General features: G+C 38.8%; 1 protein-coding gene across 1 annotated transcript in view; it reads right to left on the reverse strand.

The window, feature by feature from the left end:
- MEI4 (meiotic double-stranded break formation protein 4) overlaps nucleotides 1-18,077 on the reverse strand; it is a 74,422-nt gene extending 56,345 nt beyond the window's left edge. Inside the window, exons 1-2 of the mRNA XM_066180540.1 lie at nucleotides 17,910-18,077; nucleotides 8,560-8,808 (exon numbers count right to left, since the gene is read on the reverse strand). Coding sequence (XP_066036637.1) covers nucleotides 8,560-8,808; nucleotides 17,910-17,955 — 295 coding nt within the window. The 5' untranslated portion in view covers nucleotides 17,956-18,077. The remainder of the gene's footprint in view (nucleotides 1-8,559; nucleotides 8,809-17,909) is intronic.
- Between the last annotated feature and the right edge of the window lie 1,869 nt (nucleotides 18,078-19,946).

The raw sequence follows: 19,946 nt of genomic DNA on the forward strand, positions 1-19,946 counted from the left end.
TTCAGTCTCCTCAAATTTGTTGCACCAAATTCAGGAAATATTTAAATGCTTAATTCCTATTTAGGACTTCATCTCCTTACTAAATTAAGATCCTGAGCTGAAAAACAAAGCAAGATCCTGAGCCCCAAACAAAGCAAGATGTGGTCTCACAAGGAGAGACCATCTTGGGGCGCAAAGGCTGAAGAACTCACATCTCTCTACACATACCCGCTACAGTAGGAAGAGTATGGCCTGAAAATCAGAAGCCACTTGAGGGATGAGGGAGTGACTTCTACACCGCGCAGTGTGTCAGCAAGGTGTGCAGGCACAAGAACTCAGATGTACATACTGCTGTGGGACCACTAAATAGAGGCTTTCATCAGGGCAGTGAGAGGCCAACCAGGCCCATGGTTAGAGAACAGGGAGTATTCAGCTAGTCCTAAGGAAGAAGAGCTCTAGAAAACATCAAAGTCAATCCCATCTCCCACATTAATTGTCTCAATGTGCAGTAAAAGAGGCAGCTTGTGTAAGATCCTCGTGTAGTAGGAGCTGGGGTGGTGGAAGATGCTTTCCTAAGACACTCTGCTGGTGGCTGCCTCAGACCAGAGTACATTTGAATGAGAAAGGCCAAATGCTACACGGAGTTCTAAATTTAAAAACGGGAAGAAGGGGCCTCAACTGATGAAATTGCTGTGAAATGGTAAAATGAACTTCAAGTGTTCTGAAAAACTTAATCTGCCTGCAGTTCCACCACCAACAGGGACTGCAGAACAGAAAACAGGCATGAAGGTGGCAGAGGTGAGAAACAAGTGAAGACATGATCTGAATTCTGCAAAGAAAAAATTACTTCAGTTTCAAACATTAGACATTGTTTATATTCTCTCATTTCATAAGCAGACATATGGATTATCATTTGAAAATCAAAACCACTGAGATCAGACACGTAAAGTTCTCTAAAATCTCAATTACAATTGATAGTCTCAGTTCCCCTTCTAAAAGAAAAAACAAAGGACAGGTAAAAATGAGACATTCATAGAAACTTCTTTGATAAGGCATCCTGCTTTCCAAGTATGTGTTCAGTCAATAACCTCTAAAAGGAAATGAAAACATAAGTGAAATTATGTCCACATCTATATTTTTCAGGGCTCTGTTATTCTTAATTTGATTGTCATCGATGGGTTTGTTTGAAGTGCACTTCCCATGAACAATGAATCAAATTTATTCTCTTATTTAAAAACCCACACATTTTCTTTGCCTTTCTTTCACGTGGAGCTCTGTCTCTGTTGTGCTGTTTTCATTACTAACCAAGCTGACTGGTTGAGGAAAAAACAACTCTCCCCACTTCGTGAACTCGTGTTTCGCACCCCACTGTTGTCCTGATCCAGAACCAAGCCAAACTTCTATTTTCATTATTCCATAATAATAATGCCAAAATACTACTACAGATATTATTAGAATTCTCCAAATAAGAAGTTTTAGAAGCCTTGCATCCCACACTCTGCATCTCCATGGGGGGTTTTTTGTAACTGGCTTGGAAAAGAAAGGACTTTTGTTTAAATGCAAGGTGCTTTGTTACGCTTTTTAATGCTAAAGGTGCATGCTGACATATTTTATCCCATTTAGGGATAATTTCACAGAAATGAATATAGGACTGAGTATGTAAAATTCTTCAAATGTTCAATGCTAGGATTTAAATGCTTCTCTAAAGGCTTAGAATCATATTCTTCAATTTGTTAGGGATTTTGCTTACATAAAGCATCTAAATGTTTAGAATTCAGTAAGAACTGAGAAGGATTTTGAGGATATGAACATTAATTTTTAAGGGATCTCTGTAGATGACAGCACAAATCTTCTATAGATCAAGTCAAATAAAGCAAACTTGCAGTAAAGATATGAAAGGATAAATAATCAGGTGAGAAACATACAAACTTGGGTCAGTTAATGCTCATCAAGCAGCTTTGACAACAGAAGATCTGACAAGCTTTAAAATATTGACCATCTCAATGACGTGACTGAAATTTGAGTTCTAAGCCAGAAAGGGGATATTTCAAAATACTAAATGAATTAATGTTCTCTCTAAAGACTACCTGACCAAACTGGTAGTACTAAATTGTAAGCATTATGTCTTACCAAAAATGCTCTGCATTATGAAACAAACTGAACTTTGCTAAGAGACAGGAAATAGCAGCCAATGAAGACTTGCAATGATCTGGATGCAACTTAGTGAGATGAAGGCTAAAATGAGGTGGGCTCCTTAAAAAGTCAGCTAAAGTGTGCCTTCCTAAAAACATCGCTTTTCTTGAATACAACATGGTATAAACGCTTGTCTTTTCTGCCTTTATATATCCAAAAGGATGCAAACAAAGATCTGCTTGAGGAACTAGATTCTAAGTTTGAGTTGGGTTAAGGTTGCCCAAAAAGCTTGAGAGATCTCCACCCTCAAGGATACTTAGAAAAATGTCTGGACACAATTCACAACTGGCTCTAGGAGACCGTGTTTGACAAGAGGCTTGGACTAGATAATCTTCAGTAGTCCCTTCCGACCACCCCTATTCTGTGATTCTGTACTTCCAGGCAAAAACTTGACTGATTCTTAGCTTCCCACAGTAGACTTAAAAGGCAAAAGGATCCTAATTGCCAGGGCCACACTTCTTAACCTTTTTTTACCATATACACTCAGTTCTCCCCAAAACCATCATTCTGTTACTCAGAAGAAAAGAATCTACACTAAATTATAAATCCCACTTGCTTTTATGAACCTTATTCCTAATAATCACTATGCATCTGATAACAAATGAATAAACTAATAACAAACCCTTTCTCTTGCTGGGAAAATTGGGTTGGTTTTACCTCTGAATGGGTTCCTTACACATAAATCTGGAAAGAAAAGGATGCCTCCTGAGTCCCTTTGCCCGAAGTATGTGCTTAGAACAGCAATGTCATTGGATAAGATAGGCAGCACGTGCTTGCAAAAGGAGAAAGTTTCCACAACCGAAACAGACCTGTTCTCCATGGAAGGAGCAGTACTGAGATTATTTCAATGAACCATTACACTCCAGCTGGTGCTTTTTACAGATTGCAAATTAACTTATTTAATTATCCTGAAAAGGCCTCAGCTTTCATAAAGTCCCCCATTGTGTCAATACAATTATGGAGAACAGATTTATCTCATCATCATATTCCAAGAGCCATATTCCTACAAATCTGTGCTAAACACAATTTCACTTCATTTTTGCCATCTCACAGATCTGCTCCCATTTCTTTGTTCTCCTCATAAAAACACAAAATACTTCCTAGGCTGTGAGACACTCCTTGCCATGTTGCCTACTTGCATTATTACCACTAGTAGACACATGGGAGTACACCAGTACACTGAAGATGACATTTCTGAAGTACAGTTTGGCTGACACCCCTATGTCTTAGAGAAAAAAATGTTGAGACGAGACACTGGGCTATCCTTATGGATCTGCATGGAGAGAAAGACACCTGATTTTATTTGGGGGGATGGGGAGACAAAAAGTAGGGAGGTAGAATGTCTTTATGCAGAAACATCACGTCCCTAAGCACCTGAAAAAAATAATCAGAACTTTTTTCCATGGTAACATCAAATTAAGAGTTGACTGCTGCCCAATGGAGAATCCTCTGACCTTAGTAAAAGGAAGGTAGAAAAAAGAAGCAAAAGATACACCTCAGAGGCTGACAGTTCCTCTACAACTGTCATGCTTTTGTACTCCTTCCAAATACCACGAGGGGAAAGTGATGACAGGACAAAGAAACCTGTAATAGCAGCTCATTTAAACACACCAACCTGAAAAAATAGCTTTTCCTTAAACAGACCATGATAACTTGGATATTCTGGTGTGTAGTCCTCTACCTTACCACCATGTCATAGGAACTAAAATTGTTGCTAAGTGCTATCTACAACATATGTAAACATTTCACATTATTTCATCTATCTTCTGGGGAGGGAAATAATTTCCCCTAATAGACAAATGCATTTGCATCATTACTATTCAGTCAGATGTGGACTGCTGTTATCCCCACTAACAAGGAAGACTCCTTTGTAAGGCTGCAAATGACATACCCACTGAGGAAATCTTCAGGTTTTGGTCTGACCTTTGTGAATTCATCTGAGTGCTTTCTCTTTGAAAGTAAGCTTAAAAAAATCTATTATCAATTATGTTCTCTCACCACTCCTTTTAATGTAAGGAGGCAGAGGAAACATCACAAGCTACATTACTTAAGTCATGATGGAGAGTTTTGCCCTTTCAGAAGTTTGAAATCCAATTATTCAGAAAAAAATTTGACTGGCCATCAATTTTCCTGCCATCATCAAAGCAGGACTTGTCTGATGCTGTCTTTGCCTACCAAGGAAATCCTAGGGTATAAGACAAGAATCTAGAGTTTCTGCCTCTCTTCTTGAGCAAGAAATCCCCAAGCCATGACTTACAGGGAAGTGGAAAGGGAAGAGAAGGCTGAATTCTGTGGCCCAAAGCAAGGCTGCTGGTAAACTGCAGCTATGTAATGCTTGTAATCAGTTTTACTTCAGCTGTTGAACTGGCTGGTTCTATAAGCTCCCAGTGAGAAGAAATGACACTGAAGTGTCTTCATTCATACTAATCTACAAAGGAAGTTGTTCCCTTTTTCCACACATACGACTGAACGCCTCAAGAAACACACCAAGTTAAGGAGTAAAATTTCTTTTTTTCTCTGGGTGCTATTCCCAGAAGAGATACAAGTTGTTTCTCTGACACAGGGAACAGAATTTAGGGGACAGTATCCTGAAAAGCAGAACACAGCCCCAGAATACAGTTAAAAATCAGACCGTCAGGTTAATCACATTGAGACTCAGAGGTCAGCATTTCCCTAAACACAGATGTTCTGTGGTAGGGTAGCTGGCATGTGTGCTACTGTGGAGGCTAAAAACAGGAGGGAACTCCAGGGCATGGAAGAAAAAGTTCTACTGTAAATGATCTATAAAACGAAGAGTAACCTAATTCTAAAAGGGTACGGGGTGGAGAGAATCTGGGTTTTATTTTAATTAGAGGAGCAAGCAATTCAGTAAATTCCTACCCACTGCATAAGAAGGGAATAACTTGAATGAAGTCTGAAGGTGAAGCCAAGGAAGAGGGAACACATACTTGAGGCAAGTTTTGCTAAACACATACCCTGGATAATCAATTTTGAACCTTCAAGAGTATCAGCTGGAAGCAACCAAGGTAATAAACATCTATCCTCTAAACTGTCATTCCTAAAATACATGCTTGGCAAAAAAAAAGGGTAGAATACTGCATTTATGCCTTCATGACTTGGAGTAATAGCTGCAGGCTTTTTAGAGCTCTTAAACACAGCCAGCCAAGAAACAATATGATCATTGATTTTATGAACTGATGAGAGTGAAGGAATTTGTGTTACAAGAAAGGAGCTTCAATCCATGAATGTAACAATTCACCAATGTTTTGCAAGACCCTTTATCTTTTCTTGTTGCGCCAAAGTGAAGTGACAAAAGAATGCTCAAATACTATAAATGCTTATTCTCAGAATAACACCAAGCTCCTACTCTCCTTTCTGTGAAATTTTAATTTGAATCTAAGAAAGCATGAAGCTTTGATTTAACATGAAATTTGACTTTTTTTTTTTTGTACCCACGGGCATAGGTGTCAGTACAATACTGTCAAGGTGAAAAATAACAGATAATTTCAAAAATATTTGCTTCTCCTCCTCCTCATATGATTGACATACAGTCAAAAGCACCACCAAGGAAGAGAGTTCTTGTATTCAGAAAGACAACTGAACAAGAAGTCAAATAAGGAACTTCCAGACCCAGCACAGTCAGTGAATACTCACCACTGCACTTTCATAAAAAAGCACATTAATCTTAATGTAAGAACTCATACCACCAAGCAATTTACTTGCAGCAAAGCATGCTTCTCCCCCTCAGTTAGGAAACCACAACTTTTTTAGTGTCTCTGAGGACAAAGAACTATCCAGGTGGGACAAAGAAATTTGGGCACCATTTCTTTTAAAAATGGATTATCTGTTCGTTATCCTTAATGTATTTGCACATCTGTACTGTGTTCAGCTGTACGTGGAGGGGGAACAAAGGTACCACAGCTTCAAAGAGCTCACAGATTTCTCATATCAGAATCTCCATGGGCACTTTCTAATCATTCCTGAAGACTTACTACTATTATTACAAACAGCAGGTGGTAGAGGAAAGCTTTCACATTTGGGATGCAAAGCAGAGAAGATACAGCTGGAAAGTGAACCTTGGCTGAGGGACTCAAACTCTTCCGTTTCTAAAGAGGCACCAGCAGGAACAAATCCAGTCTTATCCTTACTGCATGAGATTTTCTGGGGGTGGATTTTGTGAAACCCAGATATTCCTGTATCTAAAGAGGTGTTAATAAAAACAGAAGAAAGTCACAGAAAGGCTGAGGGCTTGAAATAATTTTAAGACGCTGCATTCTTTCAAGCAGAACACCAACTCCAGAAATGAGGCTGGGAGAAATGAATGGAGAAGGAAAAGGATCCATGATATCTGCAGACTACTTGGTGCTAAGAACAATCCTAGTTATCATCCTCAGCCCTAAAGAGCATACCCCTGGTGTGATTTTGCTCAGGTGGTAAAGCTGGGAAACCGTAACGATGGCTTGAGGGATCTATAGAGGTTTCACTTAAAAGGAAGAAACACCACTTACTATTACCACTTTTTCTCCTAACTTAGATTCAAGCCCCTTGTGCTTTTGTATCTCAGCAGTAGCCACCCTTTAGCTTCCATTCTCCATGGGCTTGAAAAATTTCAAAACTGGCACAACACACAAGAAAGGTGTTGTTTTTTATCTTGGGACAGAAGATAGCAGTGGTGTAGTGGCCCCTGTTTCAGGTAGGCCTTGCTTCTGCAACAATCTTTGCATACATGTCAACCACAAATGTTCTACTACTATTAATGTACAACATCAACTTGATATCCTAAGGACTGTAAAGATCTCACCAACAGAATATTCCATCAGGTACTAGTAACAATCTTTCTTTACTCAAAAGCAAGTGACCAAGTGGAACTGTAGTCATGAATGCACACTCAGTAGAAACAGTGCAGGTGTAAGACATTGAAAACTAGAAAAGATTTACCACATTTTAAGTCTGTGAACAAACTCCAGTGTGATTAGGGTAATGAAAATAAGGATCCTCTGCAAGAGGCGTTATCTGCCAGAGACAGTTTTCTCTGCCTATTTCACAATTAAAATTTAGAGTTTAGAGAATCTTTCAAAAATTAGACTTGGAATACAGAAGTTGCAAGTGAACTGATTTTGTTTGCTATGTTTTGCTAATTGGTAGCGTTTGCTGTGTTCTGCTCAATCCTGAACTAGAATATTCTCTCCAAACATTAGATGTTTATAAATTTCTCCCAATAATATGCAGTCAGTTCTTCAAAACATAAGACACTTGTTGGAAACTGCATCTTAAAAGTTACTTTTACTCTGTTTGCAACAGGTTGCAGAAAATAGACACACAGACATTAACAAAGTAAGAATAGTCATTAAATCACTTCTCTGTAGAGAAAGATCTATTATACTAATTAAACACATAAACCATTAAAGCTGCTAAAGTCTAATGATCCCCCCATCAGTCAAATCACAGATTAGAAATTTTTAGGCAAGGCAACAAAGACACTACTGTTTCAGTACAAAGGCAGTGTGGTAAAGCCTCATCAAGTTTTCCACCACGGAACCTTCTAAAAATCTCAAGTCATAAAGCAATTAGCTATACATCCAGATTTTAGAAATCTCCTCAGCAGTGAACTTTCTCTCTCCTTCAGCCCAGAGCGTTTTGACCTCCATCTCTCAGGAAAGTATCTCCCCAGAGCCTGTAGAAATCCTCCACTGCCTGATTTCCAAGTTCACACAGTGCCACCAATATCTTGAATTGAGCATGACTTAGTATACATGCACAAGTCAGAGAAACAGTGCTGTTCGAGACCATCATTTTTTTAATCTTCTTTGACTAAAAGCTTTCCTGAATCCAACGGTATCAGACTCACAATATTTTACCATATGCCATAAAAAAACATGCACAGTATCCACAGTCACAATACACTCACAGAAACAACAGACATACAGTCCCTTGCCTGCCTACCTTCCTGTTACACATTTTGGGAACTACTGCTTCCAACACTTTAGGCTTAAATTCTGATTTTAAAATCTGTAGGGTGGTTAAAAAATAGGCAATATGTCTTTAAGACATGTTTCAAATGTAAATACAAACTTTTTCTTACAAACTACTATGTCCAAGGTTATAGGGTAACATTGCGTATCGGCATTTTTGTATGCAATTTTTTTGTGTAATATATATTGATTCTGAAGGTTAAATATATAAATTCTCCGTAAGCATCAAATTCTCAAGCACAATCCCATTACAAGTGAACTAAGTATTCCACTACCTCAGAACTTTGGGAAAAAAAACCAAAAAACTGTACACTGAAGACTCTCACATCTAGGTACAAGAAATGGTACAGGTAACATGAAAGCTGTTTGGTTCCTTGCTATTGCAACATAGCCAGAAATTATTTGACTGACTTACTGTTTTCCAAGCAGAATCTTGGAGAGATCCTGGTCAAAAGAAGTTCCTGTCGTAATCGAAGAACTTCAGCCTCCAGCACTTCCACTTTCCATTTCAATCCAAAATCTTGTTCAGATACAGCTTTGGCAAGGTACTCTGTGTACTCTTTGGAACTCTTCCCTGGTGGTTTTGAGTGGATAATTGCAAAAGCCAATGCTAGTTTTGATATTTTCAAGTAAGAGATCTGATTTTCTCTTCCATCTTTGATTTCTATTGCATTAGAAAAACAGAAAACAAAAAGGTTACTTCACTATAACTCCATTAAGGAAATGATGCACAATATTTTCTTGGCTTTGAAAATTGTTCAACAGTGAGACCAATCTTTTCATTACAAGTGCATTACTAAAATATCAAGGAGAACAGAAATACAAGCATCTGCGCACAATGTGAGAACATACAGGAGCTGCACTCAGCTATAAAAACAAAATTCAGCCAGCATTTGAGAATGACTGTGGAAATAGTAAGCACTTCAAATAGGCTTATCCTAGCAAAATTTTCACTGCAAATATTATCTCCACTAAAACAAGGATGAAAAAAGTAAGAATACTAACCTCAAAAACCCCATCCTGATACTCCCTCCCCCACAAAAGAATTCTAAACCCATGACCCAAGAATTCATTTGGGGTCATTTATGCCTAAATACAATACATATAATACATGGTCATTCTAAACCCATGACACAAGAATTCATTTGGGGTTATTTATGCTTAAATACAATACATAAAATTTCATGAAAGTGTACCAAAAGGTCCCAGTGTTCAAAAGGTAAAACTTGGCGGTTGTCTCTGGTTTTGGACACCTGGTATTGGGGCCCTTGAAATTTTAAGTCTACATTAAGCCTCAAGCCTGCAGAAAGCTGAACAGACAGCTTCAAAGTGATGAAAGCGGCTAGTAAGGTAAGCAAAGAAGACAGTCTTATAAGCTTTGTTACAAACAGTGAGGATGGGGCAAAAGGCATTGTAAGAGACAGAGAAACAAAATATTTAAACAGATGATTACATCATGTGCAACAGCACAGGGCCTAGGAGCAGAGAAAGAAAAAAAATGAAATTAAAGCCAACTAATATTAACCAGCCCATCTAATTAGCAAAGTCACTTTTTTTTTCCTAATTCCACACCATTTTCATTCAGTTGTTTGATGTATTCTTTTCCTGAAAAAAATATCAGTCCCAAAATAATAATTTAAGAAGAAAAAAAAATCACTTCCTATACTTTTGCCCTGACCTTGATATATACAATTTTTTCACAGTGCTATTTTTCTCTTGTTATCCATCAAAACTGCAAGTTAAGCACTAATAAGTTGTGTTGAGCAGCTCTGAAAGAGTCACAGCACAGGTTTGAAAAAGGTATTTTTGGTCATCCTTTCACCAGATCATCTGCTATCACAAAGCAGATTTCTTCCTCTGGTTCTATTTGACTTTGGATAGTAAGTCATAAATCACCCTACATTTATTTATCCATCAGGGACACTTACAGAAGGAACTGCTTTTTAAGTATCTCTTTCACCTTTCAAATACTTCTGAAATGCACAGACAATCCCTGTGCACTCCTTGCACACTGTCAATTCAGACACAGCAGCCAGTTAGCACTTTACACAGTACAGAGCACAAAGGACAAGAGTGCAACAATTCCTTGGGATCCATTTACCTACAGCTGTATTTTAAGCTACTCTTCTCCACTTGAAACACTCCATTCCTGTCGTGCGTCAGGGCAGAATCACCTAATCTAAGCCACCAGTGCATTCTTAAAGCTTATTAAATAGTAAGCCTGTAGAAATTGAACTATACTATATATCCCTTACTTAATGCAGTTATAAATTAAATGGTACTTTTGCAAAATTTCTGATAAAGAAAATCCATTTCAAAAACTTTTCAATTTATACCTAGAATTTCAGTGAAAAGCAGAAATTGATTCTCTCAAAGGATTAGCATCTCTGTAGGACAGCTAACTGGTGTAAGACTTTTGCTTGCCTTATGACATCAAAGGAAATGTTTACAAATACAAAAGCATGCAAGTAATTGAACTGCCTTCAAAGCTGTGAATAAAATGAAATACACGGAACCACAGTGAAAGAAGATTAAATAGTAACAGTAAGGTATCCAAAATATTTGGCTTTGAATCTGAAAGGTGCTTCCCATCAACAGAAATGTCACCCAGATATTACTCAAACAGTGTCTGTCAACCTCCATTCTTACAAAGTCCCTGTGCAGAGCAGAACGACAAATTAGGGTAGGCAGAAAAATGTCTTACACTGATCATCTAACATTTTGGTACCTGCAGAGACTATTCTGACACAGCTTTCTGATTCATCTTGCTTTTAAGGACAAACACATACTTTCTGATTCATAACATTCTTTGTCACTATTAGTACTTTCCTTTAAATTACATTCACGGAAGTTGCAAACAACATTCCAGTATGGGCCAGGGAGTGGTATTTACTCCAGCATTTCATGGATGCTCAGGTGCCTTTTATCATCAGAGTCACCACCAACGCCTTTTTTATCTTATTCTGTTTCTCCTTACAGGACATACTAACACCAAGGAAACACCAAGGAGACACCAAGGAAGCTTCCTGTTTTTCCCATATTACCTGACATATTACCATTACACTATGAGTGGGAAATGCTACTTTGGTACTGTGTTTTAAGCATAACAAAAAACTTAGTGCATAAGGTAGCAGTACAATGGAGACAAGCAAATGGATCTTTCAAGTGCAACATTCCAAAATGCTATTTTTTAAAGTAGATGTATCCCTAGCAAGTCACAAACTATTACCTAATTTTGTTTTGAGAATCTTAAACACCATTCCACCTTAACACTTAAGGCATTCATTTAATTAATGAATTCATGCAATTTGGAGTTTGAGGGAGGCTTTTCCTCTTTAACATATTATACAAACTCACTTCTACTGTAGGAGTGCCTTACACTGAATGACTTTAGGGAGCTATTCTTACTCTGAAGGAAAAAATATACTCCTTCTCGGGGAAAAATTACTTGCAAAGATGCTGCTACAAAAAAAAAAACAACACCCCAACAGCAGGACAGACCACAGAACACAGCTGGTTCTTCTCAGGAACAAGACACAGCACAGTTTTTTGAGAAGTCATTCTGTTGGAATCACAAAATCTCTTGTTTAAAAACAGATAATTAATAACTAATAGCAATATTCCTGCATGCATTTCCAGAGAGAATGAATTTCTTAAAGATTTTATGGAGAATATACAGCTCTTTCACTTGCTTTCTGTTACTGACACTATCACCATCTCTTCCCATTTCTTTTCTGATTAGGAAAAGAGAAGTTTGTGTATTGAAAAGCAGAAGTTCCAAGAGTTGATTGAGTTTTTTCACCATATTCCTAAAGGGACAACTGCTCTCTCAGAAACTACTATGTAAGTCTCCTAGAAAATAACACACCGGATGACACTATTAGAAATATGGGGATGCTGGCCAACTGTGCATTAGCAAAAATTGCACAGCAATCTGTTGCTCTCAGGAAGTGCTGAACCACCAAATATATTCCACTGAAAGCATATCGGCAGCTACAGAGTTTTATCAATAATTTTTTTGCTCCTATCAGCACAGAAATTACAGCACTGGCTGGGCAGAAAAAAATTTTAGAACCAAACCAAAAACTTTCCTTGATTGAGAATAGTACCAAATCAAAAGTAGAAAGGAGTCACCAGTCTAACTCTTAGCAGCTAATGCCAAAATATGTCTGACATAAAGAGAAAGGTTCAGGAATTATCCAAAGCTCCATTCCTGTGATAACTTAGTGTTAAGGAGAGAACCAGTAATCCCTTGCAGACTCTGCTGGAAGCAGGACTCAGCACCCTAACAACAGGTATCACCTGGTGACAGCTTCCCTATGCAAACCCCTCAATCCACACACTGATATTGGAAGAGCACTCAGAGGACACGATAGGTTAACAGTACTGTTGAACAGGGCTAAGTCCACAGACTTCAACACATGAATGACATCCCATGCTTCCAGCTTCCAGCTCTCATGCAGAGAGAGGGTACTGAGAACACACACCTGCTGAGATCCTAGCCATGGAAGACTGCTGAGCAATTATCCACCTGCTGAAATAATTACAAAAGAAGTGATGAACCGTCCCACACAGCTTTGTGTAACATAACCAAGGGGAAATGAGATGTGGTGCAAGATCCATTGAAGACCTTTGATACAAGCAGGAAACAGGATAAAAGAAAGAACCAGGATAAATCTGATTCATAAGCACAACTCTAATCCACCAAACTGCCAGTCCTGTTTTGCAGCTGCATTTGATGCAGCTCACGTGGAGAGATTGAAATGTTAACGGTTAATGACTCAAAGAATCGGCCATCTGCAGAAGAAGGTGAATCCTCAACTCTAGAGCTTTTAAGAATTCTTTCAGGGATGTTTATGGATAAAGGAGGTGAATTTTATATCATTTACTCTTCTGAGTGGTACATACAGTTTTCTCACTGACCTTGGAAACAGGTAAGTCACAGAGAAATGGGGGGAAGATAGCTAAGTTTTGCTATGATTAAAAATTATAGGGTACCTCAAATCAAACCCAAAACCTAAACTTACCTGGAATAATTTAACACTAGAGTAATACTCATTAATGTCAAAGGATTATAGACCTTAGGTGAGATTTCCAAGTTTGGCCATGAAATTAATGGCTAATAATGGAGGAAACTGCTGCAAATGTCATAGACAAAACCTTATTGATTACATCAGGACACTCATTTGTTATTCAGACCACTAGCATATAAATTTATAAAATAATTTTAAAAATTAATAGCATAAGATACAAAACAGACTGTAATTCATGTAACTTCCAGGCCATTCCAGGGCTCAGTTTTCTCCACACATGAAATTTTTATTTAAAAATAAGAGGAGCTGTCAGGACAGAAACAAATTGCCAGTCACCACTACTACACAGCTAAGAATCTTCAAACAGACCTAAATATATTAAAAAAATGCTTTTCCTTCTAAATTTAAGAGAATGATCTGTCCTTAAAGGCATAAACATTCAAGGAAAAACTGGTTTTTTGCCAGGACTTTAACTAGTCTGTCAATTACACAGTACAAATAAAAGCGAAAAAATTACCCACACCTTTGTAACCTCATCTGCTTTATACAATAGAAACCAAGACATTGACTCATTATGATGGAGCACAAAATGCAGCAATTGCTCTAGCGGAACTGGGCTGAGTTCAGACGCATATGGCCACAACATTAAGCAACAATAAAATAAACTTGATTTAATTGGTATGCCTAGCACAATGTCATTTGTGTATGTAATAAACAATGATAATAGGACAGCTACATAATCAAGATGAACTGAAGTATGCCTTGTGTTCCAATTAAGCAACTTTTATTGTGAAAATGCATAATAAACCAGGGCTACTCCACAGTGTCATCTTTAAACAACCTATGTTCACAATACACAAAGATACAAATTGTGACCATACTCAATGCAGGAAGAACTTGCTTTTCCTACAATAAGACTAACAATAACTCTAGCATATTTTTTCCAAATGAACTCAGAATGGTAAAACAATACTGAAAATAATAAATATTTACAATACTTTATGTCAAAAACACAAGGAAACTTAAATGTAGCATGATTTATTTCTTCAAACTCTGACTTTTAAATAATTTTAGCTTCTAAAATCAAATAGTATAAATTCTCCAAATCCAAATAACATGAATGAGTTGAAAAAAACATTTTAGCATTATAATGTTCCTCAATTATAACCATTTCTGAGAATTTAAGAACATAAGCAATCATAATTCCTCAGGATTTCAGTAACATTTCTGACGTAGGATTTATTTCCTCTTAACTACAGAAACCTACAGATTAGATGGCTACAACTGAGCTAGCTGTGTAGACTTCTTTTATTATCAGTGGGCAGAAACAGAGATTTCAAATGTTAAAAATAAGCCAAGTCATTTGTACATTTTGTGGTAAAGTCATGACCCAGAAACATTTGTTTCCCCCCATGGACTACAAAGAGTGTTAAGACGACTGCAACAGATGCACACACATGTACTGTGGACAGCCAGCTGCCGTGAGATGAGCTGGAGCACCACAGGCAGCTAAAGCTGAGACCTTCAAAGACCTATTGAAGGCACCTAACTAACGAGGAATTTTGCAAGGTTGGGAGTAGTACCCCTTAAAAGAAGTTTGTAATTCTAGATCTTTTTGATATTTCTGGGTGTGGGGGTGGAAGCTTTCTAGAAGAAAACCCTAAAGTCATGGAAAAAAGTCTTTGAGAACACCCCTGTGAACATATTACAACACACAAAATAGCAGACAGGTGCAAATTAAAGACAAGAGAAACATCTAGTACACTCAGAATTACATGAGCATAAAAAAATCAGTTTGGCTCCTCAAAGTTTCTTTGCCTCACTCTTCAACAAGATCATTTGAAAACAATTATTTAAGCCTGAGTTTTATGGTAGTTTTAGATTGTGTATATATTCTCCCTGCAAGCTGAGAATTCTCCCTGTAACTCTCCTTCTTCTCCTCCAACAGGCCTTTTTTATGTGTCACTCACAACAACATAGAATGAATCTGGCACACTGTACCATCACCATGTTTCTCTTCACTATTCTGACTACTAAAGACACAAATATGTTTCCAGAATAGGGAATTTATTCTATAAAACCTGCTGTTCAGAAATTAAAGTATAACTCAGTGGTGTAAATTTACCTATTCTTATGTCAGCACAGATTTCTTCCGCTACCAAAACAGAACTGTGCTCACTTAATCATCTGGGTGTGAGTCTGGTTTGAGAACTGAGGATACACTTTTCACTATAGCTTTATGAGATCAAACTTGCGAAACCATGAAATCCGGACCCTTATTCTCTTACAAAGTGTCATATACGCTAACAATAATTACATCAAGAATGAATTTACAGTAGGCATTAGGGACTGTGGAAAACAATCCCAGCTTTTACACACTGCCAAGTTAGAACAAGAATGCAGTCCTTATCTCCCCAGTTTTACCTATTGCAATGACTCTATTAGCTTTTGAATGAAGGATTTCAAAGCCAAGTTCAAAAAAAGGCAATCATCAAGAGTTTGGAGGATTATATGAAGACTGTTTTGCATATCTCCTCTTCCCATGTTAAAATATAGTGACTAAAATATCACCATAATTTCCTTTTCAGTTTCACACTTCCAGCCTTTACCTGAACAGTTCCACAAGTTTTTAAATCTACAAGATCAGTATCTTTCAGTGATACTACTTCATACTCATAACCTTCCAGAATGCACCCACTGTATCTTAAAAACCTTGGGTTTGGGTTTCTTACAGACATTTAGTATAGGCAGAAAGAAAAATGAGATTGTTCAGAAGAAAAGAAATGTTTGTAATAGAGGACAAGGAAAAGAGGAAATACTGCTAGGAATCCAATACTCTAAAAAGTGTACAGCATGCAATAAAGAAGGAATCCTTACACATACTATAGATACTAACATAACTATAACCACACTTCAATACGTAGCGTCTAAATATTAATCTATGAAGCACTGGAGGTTGTAAAAGACAGCAAACCACCAAAAAGACTTGGCAAGAATTCACAGCCAAGTCCATAGACAAGCACCTTTTTACACTTTAATTTGGCTCAATCACTAGTTTATTCAAATTAAGACAACATCTAAGCCATGAAGATGATCAGAAGGCTGGAGCACCTCTCCTCTGAACACAGGCTGAGACAGCTGAGTTTATGAAGCCTGGAGAAGAGAATGCTCCAGTGTGCCTTTCAGCACACAAGGGTATTACAAGAAAGCTAGAAAGGGACTTTTACAAGGGCAAGACAAGAAGGAATGACTTTAAACTGAAACAGGGCAGATTTAGATTAGATACTAGGAAGAAATTTTTAACTGTGAGGGAGATGAGACGTTGAAACAGATTGCCTGGAGAAGCTGTGGATTCAAGTCCTGGTTTTAGCTGGGACATTTTCCTCTTAGTAGCAGGCACAAAGCTGTGGGTTTTGGATTCAGTATAAGAATGAGGCTGATAACATCCTGATGTTTTGGTTGATGCTATGTAGTGTTCACCTTAAATCAGGGACTTTATAAAGTGTCATGCTCTGCTACTGAGGAGCTGCACTGAAAACTGAGAGGTGAGCAAGGCCAGGAGAGGTGATCCAAACTGGCCAAAGGAATACTGGGATCTCTGTTCAGAAATGGGCTGGGCATTGATTATTAGGAGTTGAGCAACCATGTTCATCACTTGTTTTTCTTGGGTTCTGTTACATTCTCTTCCTTTCCTTACAATTCTTATTAATTGTATTATTAGCATACTTAGTATCACTATTATATTTTTTTTCAATTATTATTCTTATCTCAAGCCATTAGGTTTACCTTTTCTTGATGACTATCCCTGCTGGGGTGAGGGGGACTGAACAAAAGGCTGTGTGGTACTTAGTTGGCAGCTGGGGTTAAACTTCATCCCTGTTCAAGACCAGGATGGATAGAATTTTGAGCAACCTGGTCTAGTGGAAGGTGTCCCTGCCCATGGCAAGAGGGTTTGAACTAGAACATCTGATCTTCAAGGACTTAGAACTCCAGGCCATTCTGTGATAATATAAAATTAATCATTACTTTCTTCCATCGATGAATGAGAGAAATGCAAGTGACTAAGCCCTATAATTACTGAATTCCTAAAGTCAGAGTAATCAAAAAACATCATTTCAATTCACTCACATTAGAAATAATCAGGTAAAAATATTGATAACTTTGATAATTCTTTGATATTACATTACATCTACATATTCACATAACCTTTTTTTAACAGGAACATTAACAACATTAATTGAATCCCAGCATCCATCCAACAAAACTTCACAACAGCAGTGTTTTTCCTTGCGACTTAGGTGAAATGGACAGGAGAAAACGTCAGATTTGTAACTTATAAAAACAGAAACAAGTAACTAACAGCCCATTTTCTTCATAATTGATAACCAAAGCAGCGCAACTTCCATGAGATGGTTCCCATTTCCTCCCAAATAAACTCAACCTTTCCTCAGGAAACTGCGCTTGGATCACCTGAGGCTGCCCACAGCAGGCCTCCCGCGCAGAGACGAGGCAGGTGTCCCAGGGGAACCAGGTGGTTGTTCCAGGAGAACCAGGGGGCTGTCCGAGGCAGCCCCCAGACCCGCACCCCTGGGCAGGTTTGCACATGGTGGATGTCCCCAAAGGCCACTAACACCGCGGGCTGGGGGCATCTCCCCGGGCCGGCCGGCGCTCCGCTTTCGGAGCCCCCTCACAGCCTCCCCGGAAGCGGGACAGCCCCGCGCTCCCGACCCACCTGCAGCGGCGGCGGCCGCGCCGCGGGGGCCGCGCCCCGGCTCCATGGCCCGGGGCCAGAACGGGGCCAGGCACGGCCCCGGCCCCGCTGGCGTTCGGCACGGCCCCGGCCCCGCGGTGCGGCGGTGGCAGCTCCTCGGGGAGGGCCCTTGGCTCCCGCTCGTGTCTATGTGGGCCGAACGCGGCTGTTCCCTGCGGCAGTCGGCAGAGCCCGCCGAGTCGCCGGCCGCGTTTCCCGCGGCCGGAGCTAGGATGAGAGGGCAGCGCGAAGGCCAGCTGGCTGCAAAGGCCGCCTCAGTGGGGAAGGGGCAGGAAGGGGGAAGCCATGGCACCCCGGGGGAGACATCTGAAGGTGCTTCCGCCAGGGAAGGAAGGGAGCGGGGCAGTGGACAGGCTTTTAGCGAGTCCGGCCGCAGCTGGGCCTGGTCAGGGTGCCGGTGGCAGAGGTCGCCGTCGGAAATGGGAACGTGAAACTTTAGAACTGTGTTTCTTTAACACTGCATTGAAAATAGAAGCTGCCTTTTAGTGGAAACTCTGTGAGCCAAGCTCACCAGTTAAGAGTTTATCTTTGTTTGAAGAAATATATTCTATGCACAAACTGTACTGAAAAGGCTGTGATAAGGCTTCTTGGCCAAAAATGGAGTCTGTAGAGGCATAGAATCACATACTCATTTTGGCTGGAAAAGACCTTTAAGATCGTTGATTCCGACCATTAACTCTGCACTTCCAAGTCCACCTCTCAGTCGTGTTCCTCAGTGCCACATCTACACGGCTTTTAAATGCTCTCTGGGATGGTGACTCCACCACTTCCCTAGGCAGCCTGTTGTAATGCTTGACAGCCCGGAGAAATTTTTACTAATACTTGGTTGAGGTGGCTGAGGAGGGAGGACGAAAGAGAAAAGAAATGATAAATGAAGTCAGATGCATTAGGTGCAGTTAGGCTTTTCACAATACAGCTGGTTTTTAAGTAGAGGGCAGTCAATCTTTCTGAACACAGAAGTATTCAGATGTGACAGACAATAAACACTTTTAAAACCCTCATCCCTATTTCTTGGATAATCTAAACAGCATTATTTTTATCATGTTCTTTTCTTCAAAAAACTTTTTTTTTTATCAATATACATAGTGGAAAATTTCTGATCTAATACACTTTTTTATTATTATTTTGAAAGATTTACCTTCTGAACTAGAGAGAATTGTTAACACATTGGAACTTCCATTTTAGACTTCAAATGTTAAAAATAAATTAGACAGAATAAGTTAGAGAGCATTTTCATTCTGACAGCACTACTTATTTCTCAGTGAAACTCAAGGGAAAAAGAACAATAAAACTTTCTCCAGTCTGCTATAAAAGTGACGTATCAGGAGTTACACTATCATTTTCTATGCATCTTTTGTGCACATAAGCGAGGCAGTGCTTTGCAAACTGGACACTCATGTAGATTGGAACATCCATGTTTTCATACAATCTTTTCAGCTGAGACTGAAATAAAAGATTCAGAGATATCAGTGCTTTTACCTGCAAACCTGTCACCTGTATACAGAGAGCTGAATCTAAAAAGTAGAGCTATGCAAGGACAACATTATTACTGTTATAAGAAAGAGAGTGGCTTTGCTTTTTCGGAGAGTACTCTGCTTGTAATTGTAGGCTTATTGAGAGGCACCCAAAAATCCTGAGGCCTTTTACCATTAGACGGCTGCCTGGAGGGATGTTTTTTACGTTATTGTTTTGTACTTAAAGTACATTAATTAAAAAAAAAAAATTAAAAAAGAAGAAGTGCTGTATAAATCAGTTTTAGATGCACAGTTGCCTTTTATATATATTTTTAATTTGGAACTAGTAGTAATTAGAAGGAAGGTTTCTTAAACTTGCAAAGTTACTGTGCCCAACTTTCAGAATACCAACCAAAGTACAACTTACTGCAGTTTCTAGGTTTGCTTTTAAAATAAGTTAAAGCATCCCAATTTTCAAGATGGAAAAAGCTGGTGCACCCCCACCATTAACACAGCATCTCTAACAACTTTTTTGTTCATCTGA

This window comes from Chamaea fasciata, unplaced genomic scaffold (genome assembly GCF_029207755.1).
Source record: "Chamaea fasciata isolate MVZ Bird 193981 ecotype frontalis unplaced genomic scaffold, bChaFas1.0.hap1 SCAF_3, whole genome shotgun sequence".
NCBI lineage: Eukaryota > Metazoa > Chordata > Aves > Passeriformes > Sylviidae > Chamaea > Chamaea fasciata.